The sequence below is a fragment of the Oncorhynchus mykiss genome, chromosome 5 (genome assembly GCF_057628025.1).
Source record: "Oncorhynchus mykiss isolate SJ-2025 chromosome 5, ASM5762802v1, whole genome shotgun sequence".
NCBI classification, from domain to species: Eukaryota; Metazoa; Chordata; class Actinopteri; order Salmoniformes; family Salmonidae; genus Oncorhynchus; species Oncorhynchus mykiss.
In genome coordinates, this window is record NC_143026.1 from 34,168,343 (window position 1) to 34,192,534 (window position 24,192).

Genomic DNA, 24,192 nt, shown 5'->3' on the forward strand with positions numbered 1-24,192 from the left:
GAATATTCAAAAATCCACATGAATGAAAATAAGCGCATTTTCCCACCAGTGGTGTGTTTCCATCATACTGACTTGATGCAGATAAAAATCAGTGCGTGATGTCGTAGGTCACAGAAAATGTCATATTAGTGTGTAAACTGTTCGGATGCTACAAACAAAAGTTGGCAGATCGGCTGTACTGACTTCAGACGAGTCGCGTTACACTTGTGGGGGTATTAGAGCAAAAGAAGTTTGGATGCTACAGACAACCTTGTGAGAAGACCATTTTTTGGGGATGTCTCATGGTCTGACTAACAACGCTCTAGCTCTGTCACCTTTCACCACAGATGTCTCGTGGTCTGACTAACACCGCTCTAGCTCTGTCACCTTTCACCACAGATGTCTCATGGTCTGACTAACACCGCTCTAGCTCTGTCACCTTTCACCACAGATGTCTCATGGTCTGACTAACACCGCTCTAGCTCTGTCACCTTTCACCACAGATGTCTCATGGTCTGACTAACACCCCTCTAGCTCTGTCACCTTTCACCACAGATGTCTCATGGTCTGACTAACACCGCTCTAGCTCTGTCACCTTTCACCACAGATGTCTCATGGTCTGACTAACACCGCTCTAGCTCTGTCACCTTTCACCACAGATGTCTCGTGGTCTGACTAACACCGCTCTAGCTCTGTCACCTTTCACCACAGATGTCTCATGGTCTGACTAACACCGCTCTAGCTCTGTCACCTTTCACCACAGATGTCTCATGGTCTGACTAACACCGCTCTAGCTCTGTCACCTTTCACCGCAGATGTCTCATGGTCTGACTAACACCGCTCTAGCTCTGTCACCTTTCACCACAGATGTCTCATGGTCTGACTAACACCGCTCTAGCTCTGTCACCTTTCACCACAGATGTCTCATGGTCTGACTAACACCACTCTAGCTCTGTCACCTTTCACCACAGATGTCTCATGGTCTGACTAACACCGCTCTAGCTCTGTCACCTTTCACCACAGATGTCTCATGGTCTGACTAACACCGCTCTAGCTCTGTCACCTTTCACCACAGATGTCTCATGGTCTGACTAACACCACTCTAGCTCTGTCACCTTTCACCACAGATGTCTCATGGTCTGACTAACACCGCTCTAGCTCTGTCACCTTTCACCACAGATGTCTCGTGGTCTGACTAACACCGCTCTAGCTCTGTCACCTTTCACCACAGATGTCTCATGGTCTGACTAACACCGCTCTAGCTCTGTCACCTTTCACCACAGATGTCTCATGGTCTGACTAACACCGCTCTAGCTCTGTCACCTTTCACCACAGATGTCTCATGGTCTGACTAACACCGCTCTAGCTCTGTCACCTTTCACCACAGATGTCTCATGGTCTGACTAACACCGCTCTAGCTCTGTCACCTTTCACCACAGATGTCTCATGGTCTGACTAACACCGCTCTAGCTCTGTCACCTTTCACCACAGATGTCTCATGGTCTGACTAACACCGCTCTAGCTCTGTCACCTTTCACCACAGATGTGTAAATGTTACGTTGGCAGATGCGGTGGATTGAGAAGCATCCAGTGCAAAGACGGATATCTCTAGCTTAAACTAACAGTCTTGATCTGAAGCCATTCCAGCGTTGCTTTGGCTGTATGCTTGGGGTCATTGTACTGTTGGAACGGAAATCTTCGCCCCAGTCTAAGGTCGTTTGTACTCTGAAGCAGGTTCTCATTACGGATTTGCCTGTATTTGGCTCCATTCATTGTTTCCTCTATCCTTATCAGTCTCCCATTCCCTGCTGCTGAAAAGCATCCCCATGGCATGATGCTGCCACCAACATACTTCACGGTATCGATGTTGTTAGACTGGTGATGAACTGTGCCTGGTTTTCTCCAGACATAGCGCTTTGCATTCAGGCCAAAGAGAAAAAAATTTGTTTCATCAGATCACATAATATTTTGCCTTTTGCTCTGAGTCTTTCCTGTGCCTTTTTGCAAACTCCAGGCATGCTGTCATGTGCCTTTTTCTCGGGAGTGGCTTCCGTCTGGCCACTCTCCCATAAAGCCCAAAATGGTGAAGTGCTGTTGTCCTTCTGGCAGGTTCTCCCATCTCAGCCAAGGAACTCTGTAGTTCTGTCAGAGTGGTCATTTGGGTCCTTGGTCACCTCCCTGATCAAGGTTGGTCGGACGGCCAGCTCTAGGCAGAGTCTGGCCACTTCAATATATTTCATTTCACAATGATGGAGATGACTTTGCTCTTCGAAACTTTCAACACTCTATAAATGGTTTTATACCCATCCCCTGTCGAACCTTTATAGACTTGTGTGTTTCATGTCCAATTTAATTGGCCACAGGAGGACTCCAATCAAGTTGTAGTGACATCTCAAGGATGATCAAAATAAATTGGATGCACCTGAGCTCAATTTGGAGTGTCAAGGGGTGTGAATACTTTCTGAAGGCACTAAGTCATTAAACAAAATTGACAAAAATGTTCAGCAAATGTAAATGCCAATGTACCAAATGACAATTCTAGCAATGCACTGTATGTGGTACGTGCAAACACACACACACACACACACACACACACACACACACAGACACACACACAGACACACACACACACTTATAAAATTAAATAAGGTTTTAACAAAATGTCCATATCAACTATCTCATGTGGCTCAGTTGGTAGAGCATGTCGCTTGCAACATCAGGGTTGTGTGTTTGATTCCCACTGGGGACCAGTATGAAAATGTATCCTCTCACTAGTGTATGTATGTTGTGTGGATAAGAGTGTCTGCTAAATGACTCAAATGGAAACAGTCGAAATGACTGAAAAATGCAGTCGAAAACGTCCAAAAATTGCTTTGTCAAAATGAAATTCTAGCTTGATAAATGTAACATCATGTTCATTCAACAGTAGCCTAAATTGCAAGGGAAATCCATTTAGGCTGTTCTTTACCTGTAATGAAGTCCATTTGTCTGTCCTTCAGGCCAGTGAACCTCTCTGTGACAGCATTGTAGAAGTCACAGATGCACACAGCAGGCCCACTGTCCCCAAGGCATCCTTCAGTTCCATTTTCACACAGAAACAAAAAGCCACACAAACCGTAGCTGGTAGTACAGTTCTCCCACGCAGCACACAGGTAGGCAGCTCCATCCATTAGGTTCAAACACGTAGAGTCATTGTAGTTAGTCACATCCATCTTGTAAAACTCAAGTAAAACTCCAAGATGTGTAAAGAGTAAAAAGTATTAATTAGTCATTAATTTTCAGACAAGTAGACAATCCAGTACTCACTGTTTGCCTGCCTGACATTTAGCAGTGAGGGAGATGGTGGTTGCCTTGCCTGTCCATGAATAAAGTTGTTGTCTACGTTAAGCTGCCTCTGTCTGCTCTAAACTTTACTTATAGTTGATGCGCCATTTGGAGGGTTCGAAGAGTGGAACATTTCATTATTCCAACTTGGAAAATTGTTTGAGGTGCAGTATAGTGTCTATTTGTCAGGTTGTTTTTGCTAGCTAGGTAGCTTCCTTCAGTCTAAGGGATGCAAGCTCAAAATTCTGTAGACCCAAATGTGCAGAGCTCACCCCAGGTTAATTAATACCCACACAACATGTTTAGGCAATACGCAAGCGGAAGATAGGAAATAGTCTCAATGCAACACATGAAGATACTTCAAGCTAGGCAAAGCAGTGACGCCTATGCTGACCCTGTCCATTAACAGTGACTGGGGTCAGGAATGGCTGTGCGCGCCAACAATTTGAATGGATGGAAAGGAAGGAGGGGATATCCTGAGATTTTGAGCATAAAAATCAACAGAATCATTTGAGATTACATTTTTTTTTAAATTGTATTTTAAATGTGGCTTTTCATAACAGCTTTTTAACATGAGATTATCACAGGGTAAGCACTTCGTACCATACCTACCCTGACTGCACGTGACTGGTATTAGAAGTTAGAAGTCCTCTTCACTGCCCATGGTTTCCTCCCAGGTTAAGTGAGGCCTTCAGTTTGATGGCTTCTGACACTTGAGGTTTCTTTGTCTTTGTCCATTCACAACCACATTTCCATCCTACAATATATCTCTCTCTCTCTCTCTCTCTCTCTCTCTCTCTCTCTCTCTCTTTCGAACATGAGGCCACCTTTTCAGCCTTCGACAATGTACTGTACATTTGTACCTTTTTCTTCCAGACTTTCTTTTTTTTTTCTTCTTCTTTTTTTTTTACCCTTTTTTCTCCCCAATTTCGTGGTATCCAATTGTTGTAGTAGCTACTATCTTGTCTCATCGCTACAACTCCCATACGGGCTCGGGAGAGACGAAGGTTGAAAGGCATACGTCCTCCGATACACAACCCAACCAGCCGTACTGCTTCTTAACACAGCGCGCATCCAACCCGGAAGCCAGCCGCACCAATGTGTCGGAGGCTACACCGTGCACCTGGCAACCTTGGCTGGCGCGCACTGCGCCCGGCCCGCCACAGGAGTCGCTGGTGCGCGATGAGATCCCTACCGACCAATCCCTCCCTAACCCGGACGACGCTAGGCCAATTGTGCGTCGCCCCACGGACCTCTCGGTCGCGGCCGGTTACGACAGAGCCTGGGCGCGAACCCAGGGACTCTGATAGTACAGCGCCCTTAACCACTGCGCCACCCGGGAGGCCCCATCCAAACTTTTCTCTGTCAGAGATCAGGAATATAACCCTGGTGTAGTGGTGAATGAGCATACTTTTTCTTAAGACCCATTCTCTCACACTCACTCATGAAATGAATTGACACTTGAACGCCCAAACACTTGTTCCTTAACTGTGTGTCAGGTGGAGCTCTTTTGGCTCTCTGTCTGAACACTCAAAATAGTCTTCTGTCGGTAGAAGTGTCCTGAAGGAACTGCCTGCTTGGAGTGAGTCATTTGTTACTGCTGATTCTCTGCAGTTATTTCCTCCTCGGGCTGGGACAGAATCACTGTTTGTTTTCCTTCCTGCTCGCTCCTCAGAGGAGATCATTCACTTGGCTAGGGTGTGTGTGTGTGTGTGTGTGTGTGTGTGTGTGTGTGTGTGTGTGTGTGTGTGTGTGTGTGTGTGTGGTGTGTGTGCGTGCCTGCATGCGTGCAAGGTCTTGGCTCAGAGGAGCAGCGAGCGGAGCAGGTTGGTGCTCCTCTAAAACTCGGTGGTGTACTGCTGTGACTGAAAAGCTCTATCTACTGGAGAGGAAGCTCAGCTGCCACACCAAAACATACACTTAGCAAGCACGCACATGCACATACAGAGTGCATAAGTACGATTACACACACAACCACACACACGTCACAATGTATCTTTCAGTCTTTCTGTGCTAACCATATTTGTGACAGCAAGCCTTCCCATGTGTCTTTCAACAGCCCAACGACCCGGTGACTAACATCTGCCAAGCAGCCGACAAGCAGCTCTTCACGCTGGTGGAGTGGGCCAAGAGGATCCCCCACTTCTCTGAGTTGCCCCTGGACGACCAGGTCATCCTCCTACGAGCAGGTCAGTTCAACACGACCATAAGACCACATCAGCATCCTCCATAGTGATGGAGAGAATGGTGTAACACACCACACTGCCCTCTCCCACCCGGACAAAAGGAACACCTACATGAGAATGCTGTTCATTGACTACTCAGCATTCATAGTGCCCTCCAAGCTTATCACTAAGTAAAGGACCCTGGGACTGCACACCTCCCTCTGCAACTGGATAATGGACTTCCTGACGGGACACCCTCACATGGTGAGGGTAGGCAACAACACATCCACCACGCTGACCCAAAACACTGGGGCTCTTCAGGGGTGTGTGCTTAGTCCCCTCCGGTACTTCATGTTCAAAGGAAATGGAGGGCCAAACACATGCCCCCATTCAGATCAACGGGGCTGTAGTGGAGCGGGTTGAGAGCTTCAAGTTTCTCGGTGTCCACATCACTAAGGATCTAGCATGGTCCAAACACACCAACACAGTCATGAAGAGGGCACGACAACACTTTTTCCCACTCAGGAGTCTGAAAAGATTTGGCTTGGGCCCTCAGATCATCAAAATATTCTACAGCTGCACAATTGAAAGCATGTTGACTGACTGCATCACCGCTTGGTATGGCAACTGGTTGGCATCCGACAGCAAGATGCTACAGAGGGTAGTGCGTACGGCCCAGTACATAACTATATTTTCTATGGGATTGAGGTGAGGGCTTTGTGATGGCCACTCCAATACCTTGACTTTGTTGTCCTGAAGCCATTTAGCCACAACTTTGGAAGTATGCTTGGGGTTATTGTCCATTTGGAAGACCCATTTGCGACAAAGCTTTAACTTCCTGACTGATGTCTTGAGATGTTACTTCAATATATCCACATAATTTTCCTGCCTCATGATGCCATCTATTTTGTGAAGCGCACCAGTCCCTCCTGCAGCAAAGCACCCCCACAACATGATGCTGCCACCCCCGTGGTTCACGGTTGGGATGGTGTTCTATGGCTTGCAAGCCTCCCCATATTTCCTCCAAACATAACAATGGTCATTATGGCCAAACAGTTCTATTTTTGTTTAATCAGACCAGAGGACATTTCTCCAAACAGTACAATCTTTGTCACCCGAAATCTGGCTTTTTTTAATGGTGGTTTTGGAGCAGTGGCTTCTTCCTTGCTGAGTGGCCTTTCAGGTTATGTTGATATAGGACTCGTTTTTCCTGTGGATATAGATACTTGTGTACCTTTGCTGTTGTTCTGGGATTGATTTGCACTTTTCACACCAAAGTGCATTCAGCTCTAGGAGACAGAACGAGTCTCCTTCCTGAGCATTATAACGGCTGCGTGGTCCCATGGTGTTTATACTTGCGTACTATTGTTTGTACAGATGAACGTGGTACCTTCAGGAGTTTGTAAATTGCTCCCAATGATGAACCAGACTTGTGGAGGACTACAATTATTTTTCTGCGGTCTTGGCTGAGTGGTTGAAAAACAAGTTTTAATGACTCCAACCTACGTGTATGTAAACTTCTGACTTCAACTGTACCTCAATTACCTCATACCCCTGCACATTGACTTGGTACTGGTACCACTAGTTATCATTAATCATTGTGTATTTATTATTACGTGTTTTACTTTTCTATTATTTCTCTATTTTCTTTCTCCCTGCATTGTTGGGACGGGAGCACTTCACTGTTAGTCTACACCTGTTGTTTACGAAGCATGAGACAAATAACATTTGATTTGAGAGAGAGACCTTCTGTTCTGAAGCTAGCTGAGAGGGTCCTGTCTCCTCTTCTCAGTGCTCAGCTCAGGTCTTCTATAAATAACCAGTTTAGTTCTGCTGTCTCTCAGATGAAAGCATCCCAGCCCCTCTCATTCCCAACTCAACTCTGGGGAGAAGTGTGGAGTTTTGCTAGACAGAACAGTTAAAGGAGCCCTGTCACTCAAACGGCACAGAGCTCTCTGTTTCTTACCCTCGCTTGGCATATCAAGTGTGTCACCTTTTATTGGGATGGCAGGCGCAGTTCACCCTGTTAAACACTTATCTCTCTGGAAAGCACATCTGAGATAGGTTGGTAATAACCCAGAGCCTATGCATGAAAGAGCTTTCTGGTTTGACTATTCAGCCTAGATTGATTCATTGGAATTCCCTTGCCTTGTTGTCAATACAATTGTCAACTTTGAATGTTTATCTCTCCTTATTCTTCCTTCTCTCTCTTCCCTCAGGGTGGAACGAGCTCCTCATCGCATCCTTCTCGCACCGTTCGATAGCGGTGAAAGATGGGATCCTCCTGGCAACAGGGCTACACGTCCATCGTAACAGCGCCCACAGTGCTGGAGTGGGAGCCATCTTTGACAGGTAGTCATCATCAACCTGTTGGCACTGCCTTGATACAATCAGCTTTGTGAAATACATTTCTGTTGGTTGCTGTGTTATTCTTTATTACTAAGATTCCACGATTAGGGTAGACCCTGACCTGTAACAGTGAAAATGGAGATGGAGACCTCAGTCAGAATTTCTGAAGAAATCAATTTATGTGCGTTCCTGAAGAAATCACACTCTTTTGACATGCAATCGCACGGCAGACTGTGACAATTCCAAGGCCGATATTTACCTTTTTTTCCATTAATCACATTTGATGCCTATTGTGTGATCGTTCATTTTTCAGTCACATTTTTATTGACAGATGAATAGAAAAGAACAGTATCAAGTATTCCTTCTCAGTGTACACAGACGTTGATCAAGCCATCCAGTGTGAGATCAATCCAACAAATAGTCAGTATCGTAAACTCTAAACCCTGTGGCCCCCTGGCGTGCTGAGTCGCTAACTGAAGTGTTTTTTAGAGGACAACAGCTCTCTCCCTGTCCGCTCTCTCTCTCTCTCTCTCTCTCTCTCTCTCTCTTTCCCACTTATCTCTCCCTCCGCTCTCCACCTCTCATCTTTCTCTCTCTCCGTCTCTCTCTTATCTCTCTCTCCCTCTATCCCCAGCTGGGAGTCTGTGCTCAGTGATTAGCATACTGCCAGTTCACTACTTCCAAAGGATGGATTACATCTCTGCATTAAGATGACTGATAATGTAGCTCTATATCCTCCTCTCTGAAGAGGGTGGTTAACTTAAGCACTCAATTCTTTTTTTACCCTCATTGTTCCAACGGGCAAATTAAATTAGGATGAGCTGAAATCGACTTTCGTCTCAGAGAGCGAGAGACAGAGGGAGGGAGGTGGAGAGCGAGAGAGACAGAGGGAGGGATGTGGAGTGCGAGAGAGAGACAGAGGGAGGTGGAGAGCAAGAGAGCGACAGAGGGAGGTGGAGAGCGAGAGCGAGAGAGACAGAGGGAGGTGGAGTGCAAGAGAGACAGAGGGAGGTGGAGATTGAGAGAGAGACAGAGGGAGGTGATTGAGAGAGAGACAGAGGGAGGTGGAGAGAGACAGAGACAGAGGGAGGGAGGGAGGTGGAGAGCGAGAGAGACAGAGGGAGGTAGAGAGTGAGAGAGAGACAGAGGGAGGTGGAGAGAGAGAGAGAGATAGGGAGGTGGAGAGAGAGAGAGACAGGGAGGTGGAGAGCGAGAGAGACAGGGAGGTGGAGAGAGACAGAGGGAGGTGGAGAGAGAGATAGGGAGGTGGAGAGAGAGGGAGAGATAGAGGGATGTGGAGAGAGAGGGATGTGGAGAGAGATGGAGAGATAGAGGGATGTGGAGAGAGAGGGATGTGGAGAGAGAGGGAGAGATAGAGGGATGTGGACAGAGACAGAGGGAGGTGGAGAGAGACAGAGACAGAAGGAGGTGGAGAGAGAGAGAGAGAGAGGGAGTTAGAGGTGGAGAGAGAGACAGAGAGAAGTGGAGAGAGACAGAGACATAAGGAGGTGGAGAGAGAGAGAGAGGGAGGTGGAGGTGGAGAGAGAGACAGAGAGAAGTGGAGAGAGACAGAGACATAAGGAGGTGGAGAGAGAGAAGGAGGTGGAGGTGGAGAGAGAGACAGAGAGAAGTGGAGAGAGACAGAGACATAAGGAGGTAGAGAGAGAGGGAGGTGGAGGTGGAGAGAGAGAGACATAGAGAAGTGGAGAGAGGGAGAGACAGGGAGGTGAAGAGAGAGAGAGACAGAAGGAGGTGGAGAGAGAGAGAGAGAGACAGAGAGAAGTGGAGAGAGGGAGAGAGAGAGGGAGGTGGAGGTGGAGAGAGAGACAGAGAGAAGTGGAGAGAGGGAGAGACAGAGGGAGGTGGAGAGAGACAGAGACAGAAGGAGGTGGAGAGAGAGAGAGAGAGAGAGAGAGGTGGAGAGAGAGACAGAGAGAAGTGGAGAGAGGGAGAGACAGAGGGAGGTGAAGAGATAGAGAGCAGGCATGACGGAATCACAGAGGGGTGAGGAGTTTGAGCGGTAGCATCACACTCCCGAAACGCCGCCCCGCCCTTGTGATGTCACACGTTAGTCTGGGATTGTGATTGTGCTAAGTCGTTCATGGATGTCCTTTTCTCAGCCATGTTCTATAGCAGCTTGAATTACGTGGTGTAGGCTGGGCTGTGCGATTTTCCCCTGGTTGAACATTCCCTGTGTGTCAGGGCAGTGGGGCCGTGTTGTGAATTGATTTGTACTGAGTTTCCATTGAGTTACACCTGTAGATAAAGGAGGGCGTAATGAAGGCTGACCTACGGAGGTGTTGCTGTCTGATGGTCAGATCTCTAAGAGCCTGTCTATGTGTCTCCCTCTCTCCATCCAGAGTGCTCACAGAACTGGTATCCAAAATGAGAGACATGCAGATGGACAAGACAGAGCTGGGTTGCCTTCGGGCTATCGTCCTCTTCAACCCAGGTATCACACACTCCTAACACCCCTTTAATCCAGAACCTTCTATTTAGATTATAATAATACAATAAAGGGCTCTGTTCCTGCTACTCTGACCTCACAAACAATGACTGCCTGTGATACCGGTGAACTTGCATACATGTGAAGCCTTCACACACACACACACACACACACACACACACACACACACACACACACACACACACACACACACACACACACACACACACACACACACACACACACACACCACCCCACAAGACCCTTGTTCCTGCCGTGGTTTCTCCCAACTACGAAAGTGCCCACAGTGCCCTCCACTAAAGCCCTCTGCTAGCCCTCTGCTCTATGGTACAGGCCAGGGTTATCTTCATTACCATGCTGAGTGCCCGTGCCAGCCCTGCCCCGCTGGCACCAGACGCGCTCCCTGTCTTTAATGAGTCTGTGCCATGGCCCCGGAGACAAAGAGCAGTGTGGGAGCGTGCCACTGGCCCACAGGGGCTCCGGCGGGCCTCATTCTCCCAGGACAGACTGCTCCTCTGTCCTCCAGAGTCACTCTGCTACAGACCTGGCTCTGGAACAGATCACAGTCTACTTTGCCCTAATTAGGAGCAGCTCACGGAGATGGCCTAACAGAGGAAATGCTGGGATTCAGAGAGGCTGAGTCCTTTCCCACACTGAGATGAGAGTATTGCTGTATTTAGGCCTTTTCACTTGCTGGTAACCAATCAGACCCAGAAAAGTGTTGCAATAAATGTTGAATCAGAAGTGTAGCGTACAGTTGAAGTTTACATACACTTAGGTTGGAGACATTAAAACTCATTTTTCAACCACACCACAAATTTCTTGTTAACAAACTATAGTTTTGGCAAGTCGGTTAGGACATCTACTTTGTGCATGACACAAGTCATTTTCCAACAATTGTTTACAGACAGATTATTTCACTTATGATTCACTGTATCACAATTTCAGTGGGTCAGAAGTTTACATACACTAAATTGGCTGTGCCTTTAAACAGCTTGGAAAATTCCAGAAAATTATGTCATGGCTTTAGAAGCTTCTGATAGGCTAATTTACATAATTTTAGTCAATTGGGGGTGTACCTGTGGATGTATTTCAAGGTCTACCTACAAACTCAGTGCCTCTTTGCTTGACATCATGGGAAAATCAAAAGAAATCAACCAAGACCTCATAAAAACAACTGTAGGCTTCCACAAGTCTGGTTCATCATTGGGAGCAATTTCCAAATGCCTGAAGGTACCACGTTCATCTGTACAAACATTAGTACGCAAGTATAAACACCATGGGACCACGCAGCCGTTATAATGCTCAGGAAGGAGACTCGTTCTGTCTCCTAGAGCTGAATGCACTTTGGTGTGAAAAGTGCAAATCAATCCCAGAACAACAGCAAAGGACCTTGTGATCATGCTGGAAGAAACAGGTACAAAAGTATCTATATCCACAGTAAAACGAGTCCTATATCGACATAACCCGAAAGGCCGCTCAGCAAGGAAGAAGCCACTGCTCCAGAACCGCCATAAAAAGCCAGACTTTGGTTTGCAACTGCACATGGGGACAAAGATTGTACTTTTTGGAGAAATGTCCTCTGGTCTGATGAAACAAAAATAGAACTGTTTGGCTATAATGACCATCGTTGTGTTTGGAGGAAAAATGGGGAGGGTTGCAAGCCGAAGAACACCATCCCAACCGTGAAGCACGGGGGTGGCAGCATCATGTTGTGGGGGTGCTTTGCTGCAGGAGGGACTGGTGCACTTCACAAAATATATGGCATTTTGAGGCAGAAAAATTATGTGAATATATTGAAGCAACATCTCAAGACATCAATCAGGAAGTTAAAGCTTTGTCGCAAATGGGTCTTCCAAATGGACAATGACCCCAAGCATACTTCCAAAGTTGTAGCAAAATGGCTTAAGGACAACAAAGTCAAGGTATTGGAGTGGCCATCACAAAGCCCTGACCTCAATCCTATAGACATTTTGTGGAAGAACTGAACATTTTGTGGGCAGAACTGAAAAAGCATGTGCGAGCAAGAAGGCCTACAAACCTGACTCAGTTACAACAGCTCTGTCAGGAGGATTGGGCCAAAATTCATCCAACTTATTGTGGGAAGCTTGTGGAAGGCTACCCGAAACGTTTGACCCAAGTTAAACAATTGAAAGGCAATGCTACCAAATACTAATTGAGTGTATGTAAACTTCTGACCCACTGAGAATGTGATGAAAGAAATTAAAGCTGAAATCATTCTCTCTGCTATTATTCTGACATTTCACGTTCTTAAAATAAAGTGATGATCCTAACTGACCTAAAACAGGGACTTTTTACTAGGATTACATTTCAGGGATTGTGGAAAAACTGAGTTTAAATGTATTTGGCTAAGGTTTATGTAAACTTCCGACTTCAACGTTCAATGTGTTGCCTCATCCAGCCTGTGTTTTGGGGAGAATTACCATGCATATGTACAGTGCCTTCAGAAAGTATTCACACCCCTTGACTTTTTACACATTTTTTGTGTTACAGTCTGAATTTAAAATGCATTAAATTGAAATTGTCTTGTGTTACTAATCTACACCCAATACTCTATCATGTCAAAGTGGTGTTTTGTTTTTAGAATCTTTTACAAATTAATTAAATATGAAAAGCTGAAATGTCGATAAGTATTCAACCCCTTTGTTACGGCAAGCCTAAATAATTTAAAGAGTAAAAATGTGCTTAACAAATCACATGGACTTATTCTCTGTGCAGTAATAGTGGTTCACATGATTTTTTTATGATTACCCCATTGCTGTACCCCACACATACAATTATCTGTAAGGTCCCTCAGTCAAGTAGTGAATTTTAAGCACAGATTCAACCACAAAGACCAGGGAGGTTTTCCAATGGTTTGCAAAGAAGTTCACAGATTGTGTATTTTTTAAAAAGCAGACACTGAATATCCCTTTAAGCATGGTGAATTTACTAGTTAAACTTTGGATGGTGCATCAATACACCCAGTCACTACAAAGATGCTAACTCAGTTGCAGGGGAGGAAGGAAACCACACAGGGATTTCACCATGAGGCCAAGGTGACTTTAAAAGATAATTTAATGGTTGTGATATCAGAAAACTGAGGCTAGATCAACAAAATTGTATTTACACCACAATACTAACATAAATGACAGAGTGAAAAGAAGGAAGCGTGTATAGAATACAAATATTCCAAAACATGCATCCTGTTTGCAAAAAAACACTAAAGTAAGCACTGCAATAAATGTGCCAGACATTAACTTTTTGTCCTGAATACAATGCATTATGTTTGAAGCACATCCAACACAACACGTCACTGAGTACCGCTCTTCATATTTTCAAGCATGGTGGTGGCTGCATCATGTTATGGGTATGCTTGTCATTGCCAAAGACTAGGGAGTTTTTTGAATAAAAAGAAAGTGAATAGTGCTAAGCACAGGCAAAATCCTAGGCGGAAACTTGGTTCAGTCTGCTTTCCAACAGACACTGGGTGACAAATTCACCTTTCAGCAGGACAATAACCTAAAATACAGGCCAAATATACACTGGAGTTGCTTACCAAGACGACATTGAATGTTCCTGAGTGGCCTAGTTGCAGTTTTGACTCAGGATCGGTGGGTCCCCCACGGGACGGTTGAGCTAACGTAGGCTAATGTGATTAGCATGAGGTTGTAAGTAGCAACACTTATCTCCCTCACTAGCTTTAAGCACCAGCTGTCAGAGTAGCTCACAGATCACTGCACCTGTACATAGCCCATCTATAAATAGCTCAAACAACTACCTCTTCCCCTATTGTATTTATTTATTTTGCTCCTTTGCACCCCAGTATTTCTACTTTTCTACCAGAGATCGTTGACCAAAAAAATGACAATTAAATCCATTTAAATCACACTTTGTAACACAACATAATGCGGAAAAAGTTAAGGAGTGTGAATGCTTTCTGAAGGCACCGTATAGGAGACCCAGACCCGTATAGGAGACCCAGACCCGTATAGGAGACCCAGACCCGTATAGGAGACCCAGACAAGTAGAGCAGCTCACATGTCATTTGTCTTAAAGCCTTCTGATGACAGCATGCAGGTGTTAGCTTTCAGGGACAGCCAGGCCGTACATACATTCGTACCTGGTATCCTGTGACTGTTGTGCCTAGTTGTCTGATGCAGTGCATGTCTGTGTGTGTCTCTACTCAGACTCTAAAGGCCTGTCTAACCCAGGTGAGGTGGAGGCTTTGAGAGAGAAGGTCTACGCCTCTCTGGAGGCCTACTGCAAACAGAAATACCCAGATCAACCTGGCAGGTACGAATACACATACCTCCCTCTCTTTCTTTATATCTCTCTTTTCTCGCTCTTCCTCCACTCGTCTGTCAGTGTGTTTGGCAGAAAGTGCTTTATGTTTATATTGTACATGTACGATTATGTCATGGGCAACCCTGTCATGACTTACTGTACATCAACATCTTGTCTAAATCCATGTCTTATTTTCTGTCACGCTAATCACTGCTTTGTGTCTTTGATTGGGTTAGGTTTGCCAAGCTGTTGCTACGGTTACCAGCCCTGCGCTCCATTGGTTTGAAGTGTCTGGAGCACCTGTTCTTTTTCAAGCTCATCGGGGACACGCCCATCGACACCTTCCTCATGGAGATGCTAGAGGCGCCCCACCAAATGACATAACTGCAGGCGGTGTGTCACCCTTGTTCCCCCCCGCCCCCTCCACCCCTAACCCGCTGGACAGCGAGAGTGGTCCTGCAAACTGTTCCCCCTTGAGAGACTGATGTGTCTCCTCCCTTTCTACCCTCTTTGATGTGTTTCAAAAAACAAGTTCAATGTATATGGGTCTGTTTTATATATTGTACAAATATATAAATATAAATATATATATAACTCATGAGAGACAACGATGGACTGGAGATGAAACGGACCGAGGAGAAAATAAGTGTTTGAAGCCATTGTTTTGTAAGGTGAAACAACAGCAGAGTAGACCAGGTGTAACATGTAGCTGTCTGCAGGTGTATCTTTAACTGTTCCATCATTGGATGCACAGCAGCGTAGTAATTGGGACAATCGTGTTTTGGACTTGTTGAATAGAGGCGGGGCTGCATGGGCTGTCCCTGGCTCTGATTGGAGCCCTCTCACTTTTATAACTAACTTAATGTTCTGTGTGCTGAGGGGAGGAGCCAGGCCCGGTCTTGTCTGGTCCGATACAGTCCGGACTGGACCGGTTGGGTCTGTTTTGAGGTGTATTGTAGACAAGGACTCAGAGGTGAGAACAAGTAGATGAACAGTGCTCCACTCAGGTCTCTGAACCCAAACTCAGCCGTTTCTCCACATCTCCTTATTCTATTAGCACTGTTTGAACATGAGAGGAGAGACGCTACATCGGTCCAGTGTTCAGAGGCTCAGATAGCTTCAGAGACTGATTGGAGTGAAAGCCTGCAGTGTGGCCTCTTAGGACCAGAGCTGGATGACCTCCATGTGGCATGACTGTCTGCACAGAGAAGCTTCTCTCTGGAACTACTCATTCTGGTGTACTGGACTGACGTTAGGCACAGTGTGTATCTGGAGTCTCCCTGACATAGGCCCTATACTACATGTCATTACTGTGTGATCTGGAAGGTTGCCACTGGAAGGAAAGCAAACATATATATGTTCTCGTACTACAATTATTTGTCCTGTTTCCTATCTGAGTTAAGGTGACCACAAAATGAAGAAGAAATAGACAGATGATTTGACTGAATTGTACTGTAAGGAAATAGTGTCCGCTGATCTGAACTAAGTGCTTTTTAAAGTGATGCCATGTCTTTGTCATGTCTCCCTCCACCTCTGAGAACTTTTGTTCCACTCTTCTGTGAATTTCAACACACCATGATTGACCTTCACACAGCAACCAAGCCTGCTGTTCCTCACAGTGTAACCTAGCTTTAGAAGGTCTTTGACCTGTACTGGACATTACAACCACACACACAATGGTATATGTTTAATTATTCATTGCAAAACTATTTTAAATTACCTCTGTTTTCACCCCGCCCCCCGCTCTGCTTCAATACAGTCATGTTTATGGCTAGATGTACTCTTATTGCTTGGCACTTAACCTCAGTATTGTGGAGCTCATGCTGCTCCATTGCAAGCTCACCTCTGGGGCAGCCAGATCAGGCTGAGGCCCAGGCCATCCATCCACTCTGACTGGAGGATGTGGGCCTGGTGAAGAGACAGAGACTGTTGACTACTCTGCTGCCCAGCCTCCCCTCACCCTCAGAGGGATCCATAGCCTGCACTTCTGTGGGCAACACAGTTTCATTTAAGTCAAATTAAAATGTTAAATATGTAACGTTATGTATAAATCTGCTATATGCCCATATTGCGCTTTTTTTCTTTCTATGCTACAGCTGCTGCATAACTATGCATCTAGTGTTTCTTTTCTCCAAAGATTGTCCATGGAGTGGTTTCGTTGTTATTATAAAGGGGTGGTTAAACCCTGTCCTGGAGGACAGCAGACTGCTTTGGATTTCAATCAACTTTATCAGAGATCCAGGAGCGAGTTTGGCAGTCCACATTATGATAGCAGACTAGGGAGAGCCACAGAGAAATAGAATAGAACATTTGCTTTGCGATAGAGAGTTTGACCAGCGAGAATAGAGAATTTGGTGACTATGGGAGAGCTGTGACTTCCCCCTAGTGGAAGAGATGCAGCACTGCAACATTACTTGAATTTTGTACAAGTATTTAACCAGAAATGGCACTTTTTCATGACATTATCAATGTTCATTTTTGTCTTTGGTCAGTCAAAACCTCAACGTGTTTGCTCGCAGAAAGATTGAATGAATAACAATAACCTCAGCAGGATTGATTGACACGTCCTTACTTCAAATCTAGCTTGTGTATTTCAGTTCGGTGATTGTATTTTCATTAGGTCATATTTTAAACTATTTAGGAGAAGAAGATTTGTGTTTAGGCCAATTCTGTCTAAACAATATTTTTAATCGAGGCTAATTGTAATTGTCAAAAAACAAATGAATTGGCTCATTGTTCAAATTATACCAATTTAAGCACTAGTAAAAGTAATTCTCTGGAACATGAGTAGGTCAAATCAAACATTTCAGAAAAATAACCACATGCTTTTTAGATGTACACCTGCTCACTTGTGTCTGATGTCTCCTATTCTCTGCTTGATCAGGTTAATGTGATTCAAGACCCCAGGTGTATACTGTACGTTAAAGCCATACGCAGATGTGCAAGCTCGCTCACTCCTGCAGGGATTGGACAGAGAAGGGTCCTCTGGACGGATACAGAAATGATTACTTAGATAGAATGAATAGCTACGGAAAATGCTTTATATACCATAAAGCTATATTTTATCTATATGTGTACATATTTATAAATATCTCTAAATCCGTTCTGTGTTTCCAGTTAATTTAGAGCAACAGGGAGACAAGTAGTTCAGTTAAAACTATCTGAGCCAGGCCTGATTCCAGTGTTATACTCAATAGTTTCTTGGTGTTTGTCAAAAAATGTCATGTACTTTTTTACATTGACCTCGATTCTCTAAAAGCAAAAGTCTTCAATCAACCAGCATAATACAAGGACCGCAAAGCCCTAACCCTCACCAGCTAACAGCTGTTCTATATGGGACCTGAAAACAGCAACAAAAAAAAACGGGTTATTACACACAAAAGACATGAAGCCCTCCAAAATCTATTTATTGCTTAGCAACTTGTATGTTCAACGTTATCAGGAAACGCTGAGCTCATGACACAATCACAGATTTCTTTGTCGAATTCAGCAAAATGTCAAGAAAGAAAAAAAACTTATTGACATGTATTTTTGTACAAAGGTAATTTTATCCCTTGCTTATGTACTCTGTACCTGCCATTTTCCTCCTGTGGGCTGTTGTATACATTGTTTGTGTAAATGTTGATTTAGAATGGGGAAGGAAAAAGTGCGAAGAGGGGTTGCAGTGACACCCTGGTAACTGTCGCCTATACTTTGCCTTTTCGGGCCTATCGATACAAGATGAGATTGTCCTCTCATTACATTTTTGTCTATTTTTAACGAGTTGGAAAACGTCATCTGTTCTTTGTGGGTTGTTCTCCGATATTCTATCTTTCATGGAAAGACAAAAAGATTATTAAAAAAATCTCAAAGTAAATGTTGTTGATGCTCCTTTTATCTTTGTGCTGTTATGTGTTGTCCTCTCCCTAATATAATTACATTTAAAGAGGACTGCCTGAAAACTGCCTGTGAGACATCGATTCGAGTCAGAAACAGTTATTCAAAATGGACTAGCTTAAATAGGATAATTGGTCATAAAGTGTCTCATCGAAGTTTGGAACATCCATGAAGGTTGGGTTTTGACTATGTCCATTTTCCTACTAACATGGGTTGAACAGCTGCGGAGATTGTTCTATCTAATAACTTAAATTGAGACAGACCTGCCCAGCAGCTCCGACTTTGTTCACATAAGACAACACGTTGCGCATTTTTTACGTTACGTTGTAAAACTGCTCAACTTAAAACATCCTTCGCAAAATAGTCAACATTCCGCGTCTGTCTCAAGGGGGTAAAACATCATTAACCAAACGCGGAATCGGCTAGGAAACACCTCCAATAATGAAATCTTGTTTTCAAATGATCAACAGAACACATGCCAACTGGCATGTTCAGTGGCTAACGTTGTCACGCAGTTAAAACGAATTTGTTTAGAAAGTGCCACTGATCACATTTAACATCTTAAAAAATGCTCTTTATTAATTCACAAGGTATAGCTGTCAAATGCAAATTCACAAAATCCAGATTGACTAAATGCAGACACAGAATTTCATGCAGTCCTTGATACCACTGCAGTGCAATGAACATCCAGAAGGGAGAGCAGGAAAACAAGTCCATGTTGTGTATTGAACTACTAGCTATCAAGACAGTTAAACAAGAACGATACAGAAAGACAGCCAAAAATATTGCTCGTCTTAACAACACAATTGTTGATGTAGCAATATGTACAGGATGTGGAGCACAAAAATACTTGCATTTGGTCACTGTGCTTTGAAATCTAAACCAGGCTGTGTTAACGTAATGACAGCCAGACACCCGAGTCAGGACCAACATAAGAACAGTGCAAGGCAATGGTGTGGATGCATCTCTAAAATAATCATCCAAATGAAAAACAGCCTCTGAGTTAATTTATTTCCTCACAATTGACATTACTTTGAATATAAGGATTGAGTGGAGACCAGTAAAATGCACTGACAGTACAGGCAAGAGCCCCTTCAATGTCGATATACTCCTCAACCCACCGTTTACACCTGTGTATTCTAGAGGGATCAGTTGAGCACCAACAATGTATTATACAGAATCAGAATACACCTAGTAAAATGTAGTTCAGAACAAGGCAGCGCTCGCTGTGTCCGAGCATAGTGTCGATACCAAACTAGAGAAACTGTTAGTTGAGTGACTTGTAGAGAAGTGGTTGAGAAACTGCTGGCAAAACTAAACTCCTTGTTGAAATAGATTGTATGTCTAATTAAACTCGACACGCTATGGAAATTCCCCTGCGAGGGCCAGTAAACTCGCCCATTTGTCAAAAAAAAGTATTTAACCCCTTCAATGCATTCTGAGCTTTGAATATTGTTTTATGATAAATACAACAAAACAAAAATGAACCTCAAGCTCCCCCCTGTATGAAGCTTTGTTTCAACTCCTCTTCATACGGACTGTCTAATTACAAGTATTGGAAATATGACAGTTACCACTTATCCATTAGCCTGGTCACAGATCTGTTTGTGCTATCATGTCACCAACATGTTTGTCATGACACAAACAGATCTGTGACCAGGCTACTAATCTACTGCATTTCAATGAGACTTACAGTTGTTAAAAGTGAAAATGTCAGACACCAAAACAGTGAAGCAGCCTTTTAGTCTGCAGAAAAAACACCTTACATGGTGAATAGGAGAACTTACTTGAGGCCAATCCAATCTGGCAAAAACAAAGCGTGTATCAATACTAAGACACCTACACATAGAGAGTAAAGCATAAGATACCATGTGACCATTTTGCTCATGAATGACAAAGGGTGATTCTCATATTCCAATTGATGAAACACAAACATCCAGCTCACAGTAAGAGTAAGGCAGAGATAGTAGAGCATGTAAGGGCACAAGCGAGACCAAGCAGAGGGTTGTGGTGGTTGAGTTGGGGTTTGCTCTGGTTCTGGGTGAAGGGTAGGTGTGTGGTTGTGGTGATGTTCTGGACTTGCGTTCCTTTTCTTCTTCTAGTTGAGGCTCAGTCCTCAAGGCATTCGGGTCCAGCTAAAAACAGTCAAATGACAAGTACAATTAAATGAGAATACAATAAGCACGCACGGGGGCTTAGCAGTCGCTCCTCCACAGTTTGATGGTTTTGTCGTTTTCTAGCGCCGCAGATGCAATGATGTTCTCTGTGGGGTGGCAGGCAGTAGAAATCACCACATCTAGGACAGAGATGGCGGGAGGGAGAAGAGAAAAGCAGAGAATGAAACAGACATTTTGTGAGCATTTTTCACCTCAAAGTAGTAATCAGTTTCATCAAGCTCGGACTCCTCTACCTGTATGACCCTGTAGTTTCTGTACGATCTCCTTGGTCTGCAGGTTCCAGATGTACACCATGTTGTCCTCCGAGCCAGAGACAATCCACTGAGAGATGCAGAGCATAAGAGAATGATACTTCATAAGAAGCTATTGGGAAAAGCATACAAGTCATCATCTCGTAAATCCACCTTTTATTTGTTGTCTTATTATTATTTTTTAAATTATATTTTATTTAAAAAGAAATACCTTTCCACCGGTGACAGAGAAATTTGCAAATATGCAGTACTTTTCGTTTTTGTGGCCGGTGTATGTTTTCAAGCACTGGAATGAGAGGAGAACACTTACTGAATAGAACTGAAACATTTGAATCAAGAGCATTCCACAACACCATGGTTGGAACATGAAGACATATCTTACCTTTCCTTTGCTGTAGTCCCAAAGCTTCAGGGTGCTAAAATAAATAATAATAATCCCCATTAGAAGACAGCATCCCAACAGAAACGATGGTGAATAATTAATTAGCATTTATGAGTGATGAAGAAGTCTTTTTTTTGGTAGATTTGCTTGAGCGTTCCTTCCCAAATGAAACGCTTTGGTCTAGTGCTACTAGACAGTCCAATAGGGCCCTCTACTGGTGCAGTAGCGCGTGACAAAGATGCCGTGGTACTGTGCACATGTCATATCCTACTGAGTTTAAGGGAAAGTGACAGTTCTCTACTGATAATCTAACACTCACTTGTCCAATGTGGCAGCCAGAATGTATTTGCCGTTTGGTGAAAATTTCACAAATGACACCGGGGGGTTGTCATCATCTGCAAAAGACCGAAGAATTCACTCACAGAAAAATACTAGACAATTTTATATTTCCCATAAATTTATAGAAAAAAATGAAATGTATGAAAACATAAGCAGATATTAGAATATTCACACAGAATATGCACATTTTACCAGCAACGGCATCTTGTGAATAAAAGGCTGTGCGTAATGACGTAGGCCACACAAAAAGCACGTTGTCATATAACTTTTCATTAACAGAATTAAAAAAAAACAGACATTCTATGCGTTTCCATCCAATTTATAACTCCATTGATGGTTTTGGCACAACAAAGAACTCTGTGATGAACAGGAAAAGTGCCCACTATGGTCTTAGCATGCGCTCTAGTACAGCGGATACATGATGAGATTATAAATAAGAGCAGGATCATTTTTATTTGTCAATTGACAGCCAATAATCAATCATCATGTCACCAGCATAAACATGAACACCATGGATATCTGTTGAGGAAAGCAGCATCTAACTCATCACCTTCCACTTTCACCACCCTGTGAAGTTCATCAGAACTTGTTTGATCTGTAGCCTAATAGACTGTGCATGCTTTTTTTAAGTCCAGGTAGTGGGACGACACAACATACGCGTGACTGCAAATTTACGTCGATATGATGGTTAATCCACAATAAATAGTTTCCACTGCAATTTGTCACATGATCTAATAACAGACAAGAAAATGATTCACCCGTCTAGCGTATTTGATTTTGTCAAAATGTAGGAAATGTACCAACAATTTGATAGTTTCCATCAGACCTGTTGAGACATTTTTATCCGATATGCAAACAAATACAAATGGTTGGATTGAAACCTGGTTACAGATGCTGCCATTCTGGCTGGTGAAGCTTACCAATTAGTGTTTTCAGACATTGTCCCGATGCTGTGTCCCAGATTCGGCTATGGACAGACAGAAGATATTAACGTCAATACATTTCTCAAATGATATCCAAACACTCCCCATATTTATGTTAAATTGGCCATCATTAAAACGCAGATGTTCTTTTAGGTCATTAAGTTACACTTACAGGCAAAGTACATTCAACAAAATATATATATATTTTTTAATCCCTCACCAGAGGCCATCGTAGCTGCTAGACACAATCAATGAGCCATCTCTGTTGAAATGGACCTACACAGCAACATAGAGCAGATTAGAGATGTACAGTGCCTTCGGAAAGTATTCAGACCCCTTTTCCCACATTTTGTTGTTACAGCCTTCTTCTAAAACTGATTAAATAAACACATTTCCTCAGCAAGCTACACACAATACCCCATAATGACAAAGTGAAGACAGTTTTTTTTGTAAAAAAAAAAACACAGAGAGAAACCTTATTTACATAAGTATTCAGACCCTTTGCTATGAGACTCAAAATTGAGCTCAGGTGCATCCTGTTCCCATTGATCATCCTTGAGCTGTTTCCACAACTTTACTGGAGTCCACCTGTGTTAAATTCAATTGATTGGACATGATTTTGAAAAGGCACACACCTGTCTATATAAGGTCCAATAGTTGACAGTTCATGTCAGAGCAAAAACCAAGCCATGAGGTCGAAGGAATTTTCCGTAGTGCTCCGAGACAGGATTGTGTCGAGGCACAGATCTGGGGAAGGGTGCTAAAACATTTCTGCAGCATTGAAGGTCCCCAAGAACACAGTGGCTGCCATCATTCTTAAATGGAAGAAGTTTGGAACCACCAAGACTCTTCCTAGAGCTGGCTGCCTGGCCAAACTAAGCAATTGGGTGACAAGGGCCTTGGTCAGGGCCAAGCACCCGATGGTCACTCAAAGAGCTCTAGAATTCCTCTGTGGAGATGGGAGATGTACAGTGCCAGAAGGACAACCATCTCTGCAGCACTCCACCAATCAGGCCCCTATGGAAGAGTGGCCAGACAGAAGCCACTCCTCAGTACAAGGCACCTGACAGCCCACTTGGATTTTGCCAAAAGGCACCTAAAGACTCTCAGACCATTAGAAACAAGATTCTCTGGTCTGATCAAACCAAGATTGAACTCTTTGGCCTGAAAGCCAAGCGTCACATCTGGGGGTAACCTGGCACCATCCGTACTGTGAAGCATGGTGGTGGCATCATCATGCTGTGGGGATGTTTTTCAGCGGCAGGAACTAGGAGACTAGTCAGGATCGAGGGAAAAATGAACGGAGCAAAGTAGAGAGATCCTTGATGAAAACCTGCTCCAAAGTGCTCAGGACATCAGACTGGGGTGAAGGTTCACCTTCCAACAGGACAACAACCATAAGCACACAGCCAAGACAATGCAGGAGTGGCTTCGGGACAAATCTCTGAATGTCCTTGAGTAGCTCAGCCAGAGCCCGGACTTGAACCCGATCAAACATCTCTGTGCAGCAACGCTCCCCATTCAACCTGACCTATATGAGAGGATCTGCAGAGAAGAATGTGAGAAACTCCCCAAATACAGGTGTACCCAAAAAGACTTAAGGCTGCAACCGCTACCAAAGGTGTTTCAAAAAAGTCAAGGGGTCTGAATACTTTCCGAATGCACACTGACCA

General features: G+C 44.0%; 2 protein-coding genes across 9 annotated transcripts in view; one reads left to right on the forward strand and one right to left on the reverse strand.

The window, feature by feature from the left end:
• The window catches only part of LOC100136128 (retinoic acid receptor RXR-alpha-A), a 261,205-nt gene extending 242,778 nt beyond the window's left edge, over positions 1–18,427 (forward strand). For all 8 annotated transcript variants that reach the window (XM_090234575.1, XM_090234576.1, XM_090234577.1 and 5 more), the window contains exons 7-11: positions 5,363–5,492; positions 7,688–7,820; positions 10,178–10,269; positions 14,475–14,580; positions 14,808–18,427. In XM_090234575.1, the coding sequence (XP_090090701.1) occupies positions 5,363–5,492; positions 7,688–7,820; positions 10,178–10,269; positions 14,475–14,580; positions 14,808–14,955 (609 nt within the window). In that variant the 3' untranslated portion in view covers positions 14,956–18,427. The remainder of the gene's footprint in view (positions 1–5,362; positions 5,493–7,687; positions 7,821–10,177; positions 10,270–14,474; positions 14,581–14,807) is intronic.
• Positions 18,428–18,999: 572 nt separating this feature from the next.
• The window catches only part of LOC110523648 (WD repeat-containing protein 5), a 31,299-nt gene continuing 26,106 nt past the window's right edge, over positions 19,000–24,192 (reverse strand). Inside the window, exons 8-14 of the mRNA XM_021602538.3 lie at positions 22,740–22,795; positions 22,517–22,563; positions 21,577–21,652; positions 21,258–21,291; positions 21,087–21,161; positions 20,858–20,945; positions 19,000–20,743 (exon numbers count right to left, since the gene is read on the reverse strand). Coding sequence (XP_021458213.1) covers positions 20,643–20,743; positions 20,858–20,945; positions 21,087–21,161; positions 21,258–21,291; positions 21,577–21,652; positions 22,517–22,563; positions 22,740–22,795 — 477 coding nt within the window. The 3' untranslated portion in view covers positions 19,000–20,642. The remainder of the gene's footprint in view (positions 20,744–20,857; positions 20,946–21,086; positions 21,162–21,257; positions 21,292–21,576; positions 21,653–22,516; positions 22,564–22,739; positions 22,796–24,192) is intronic.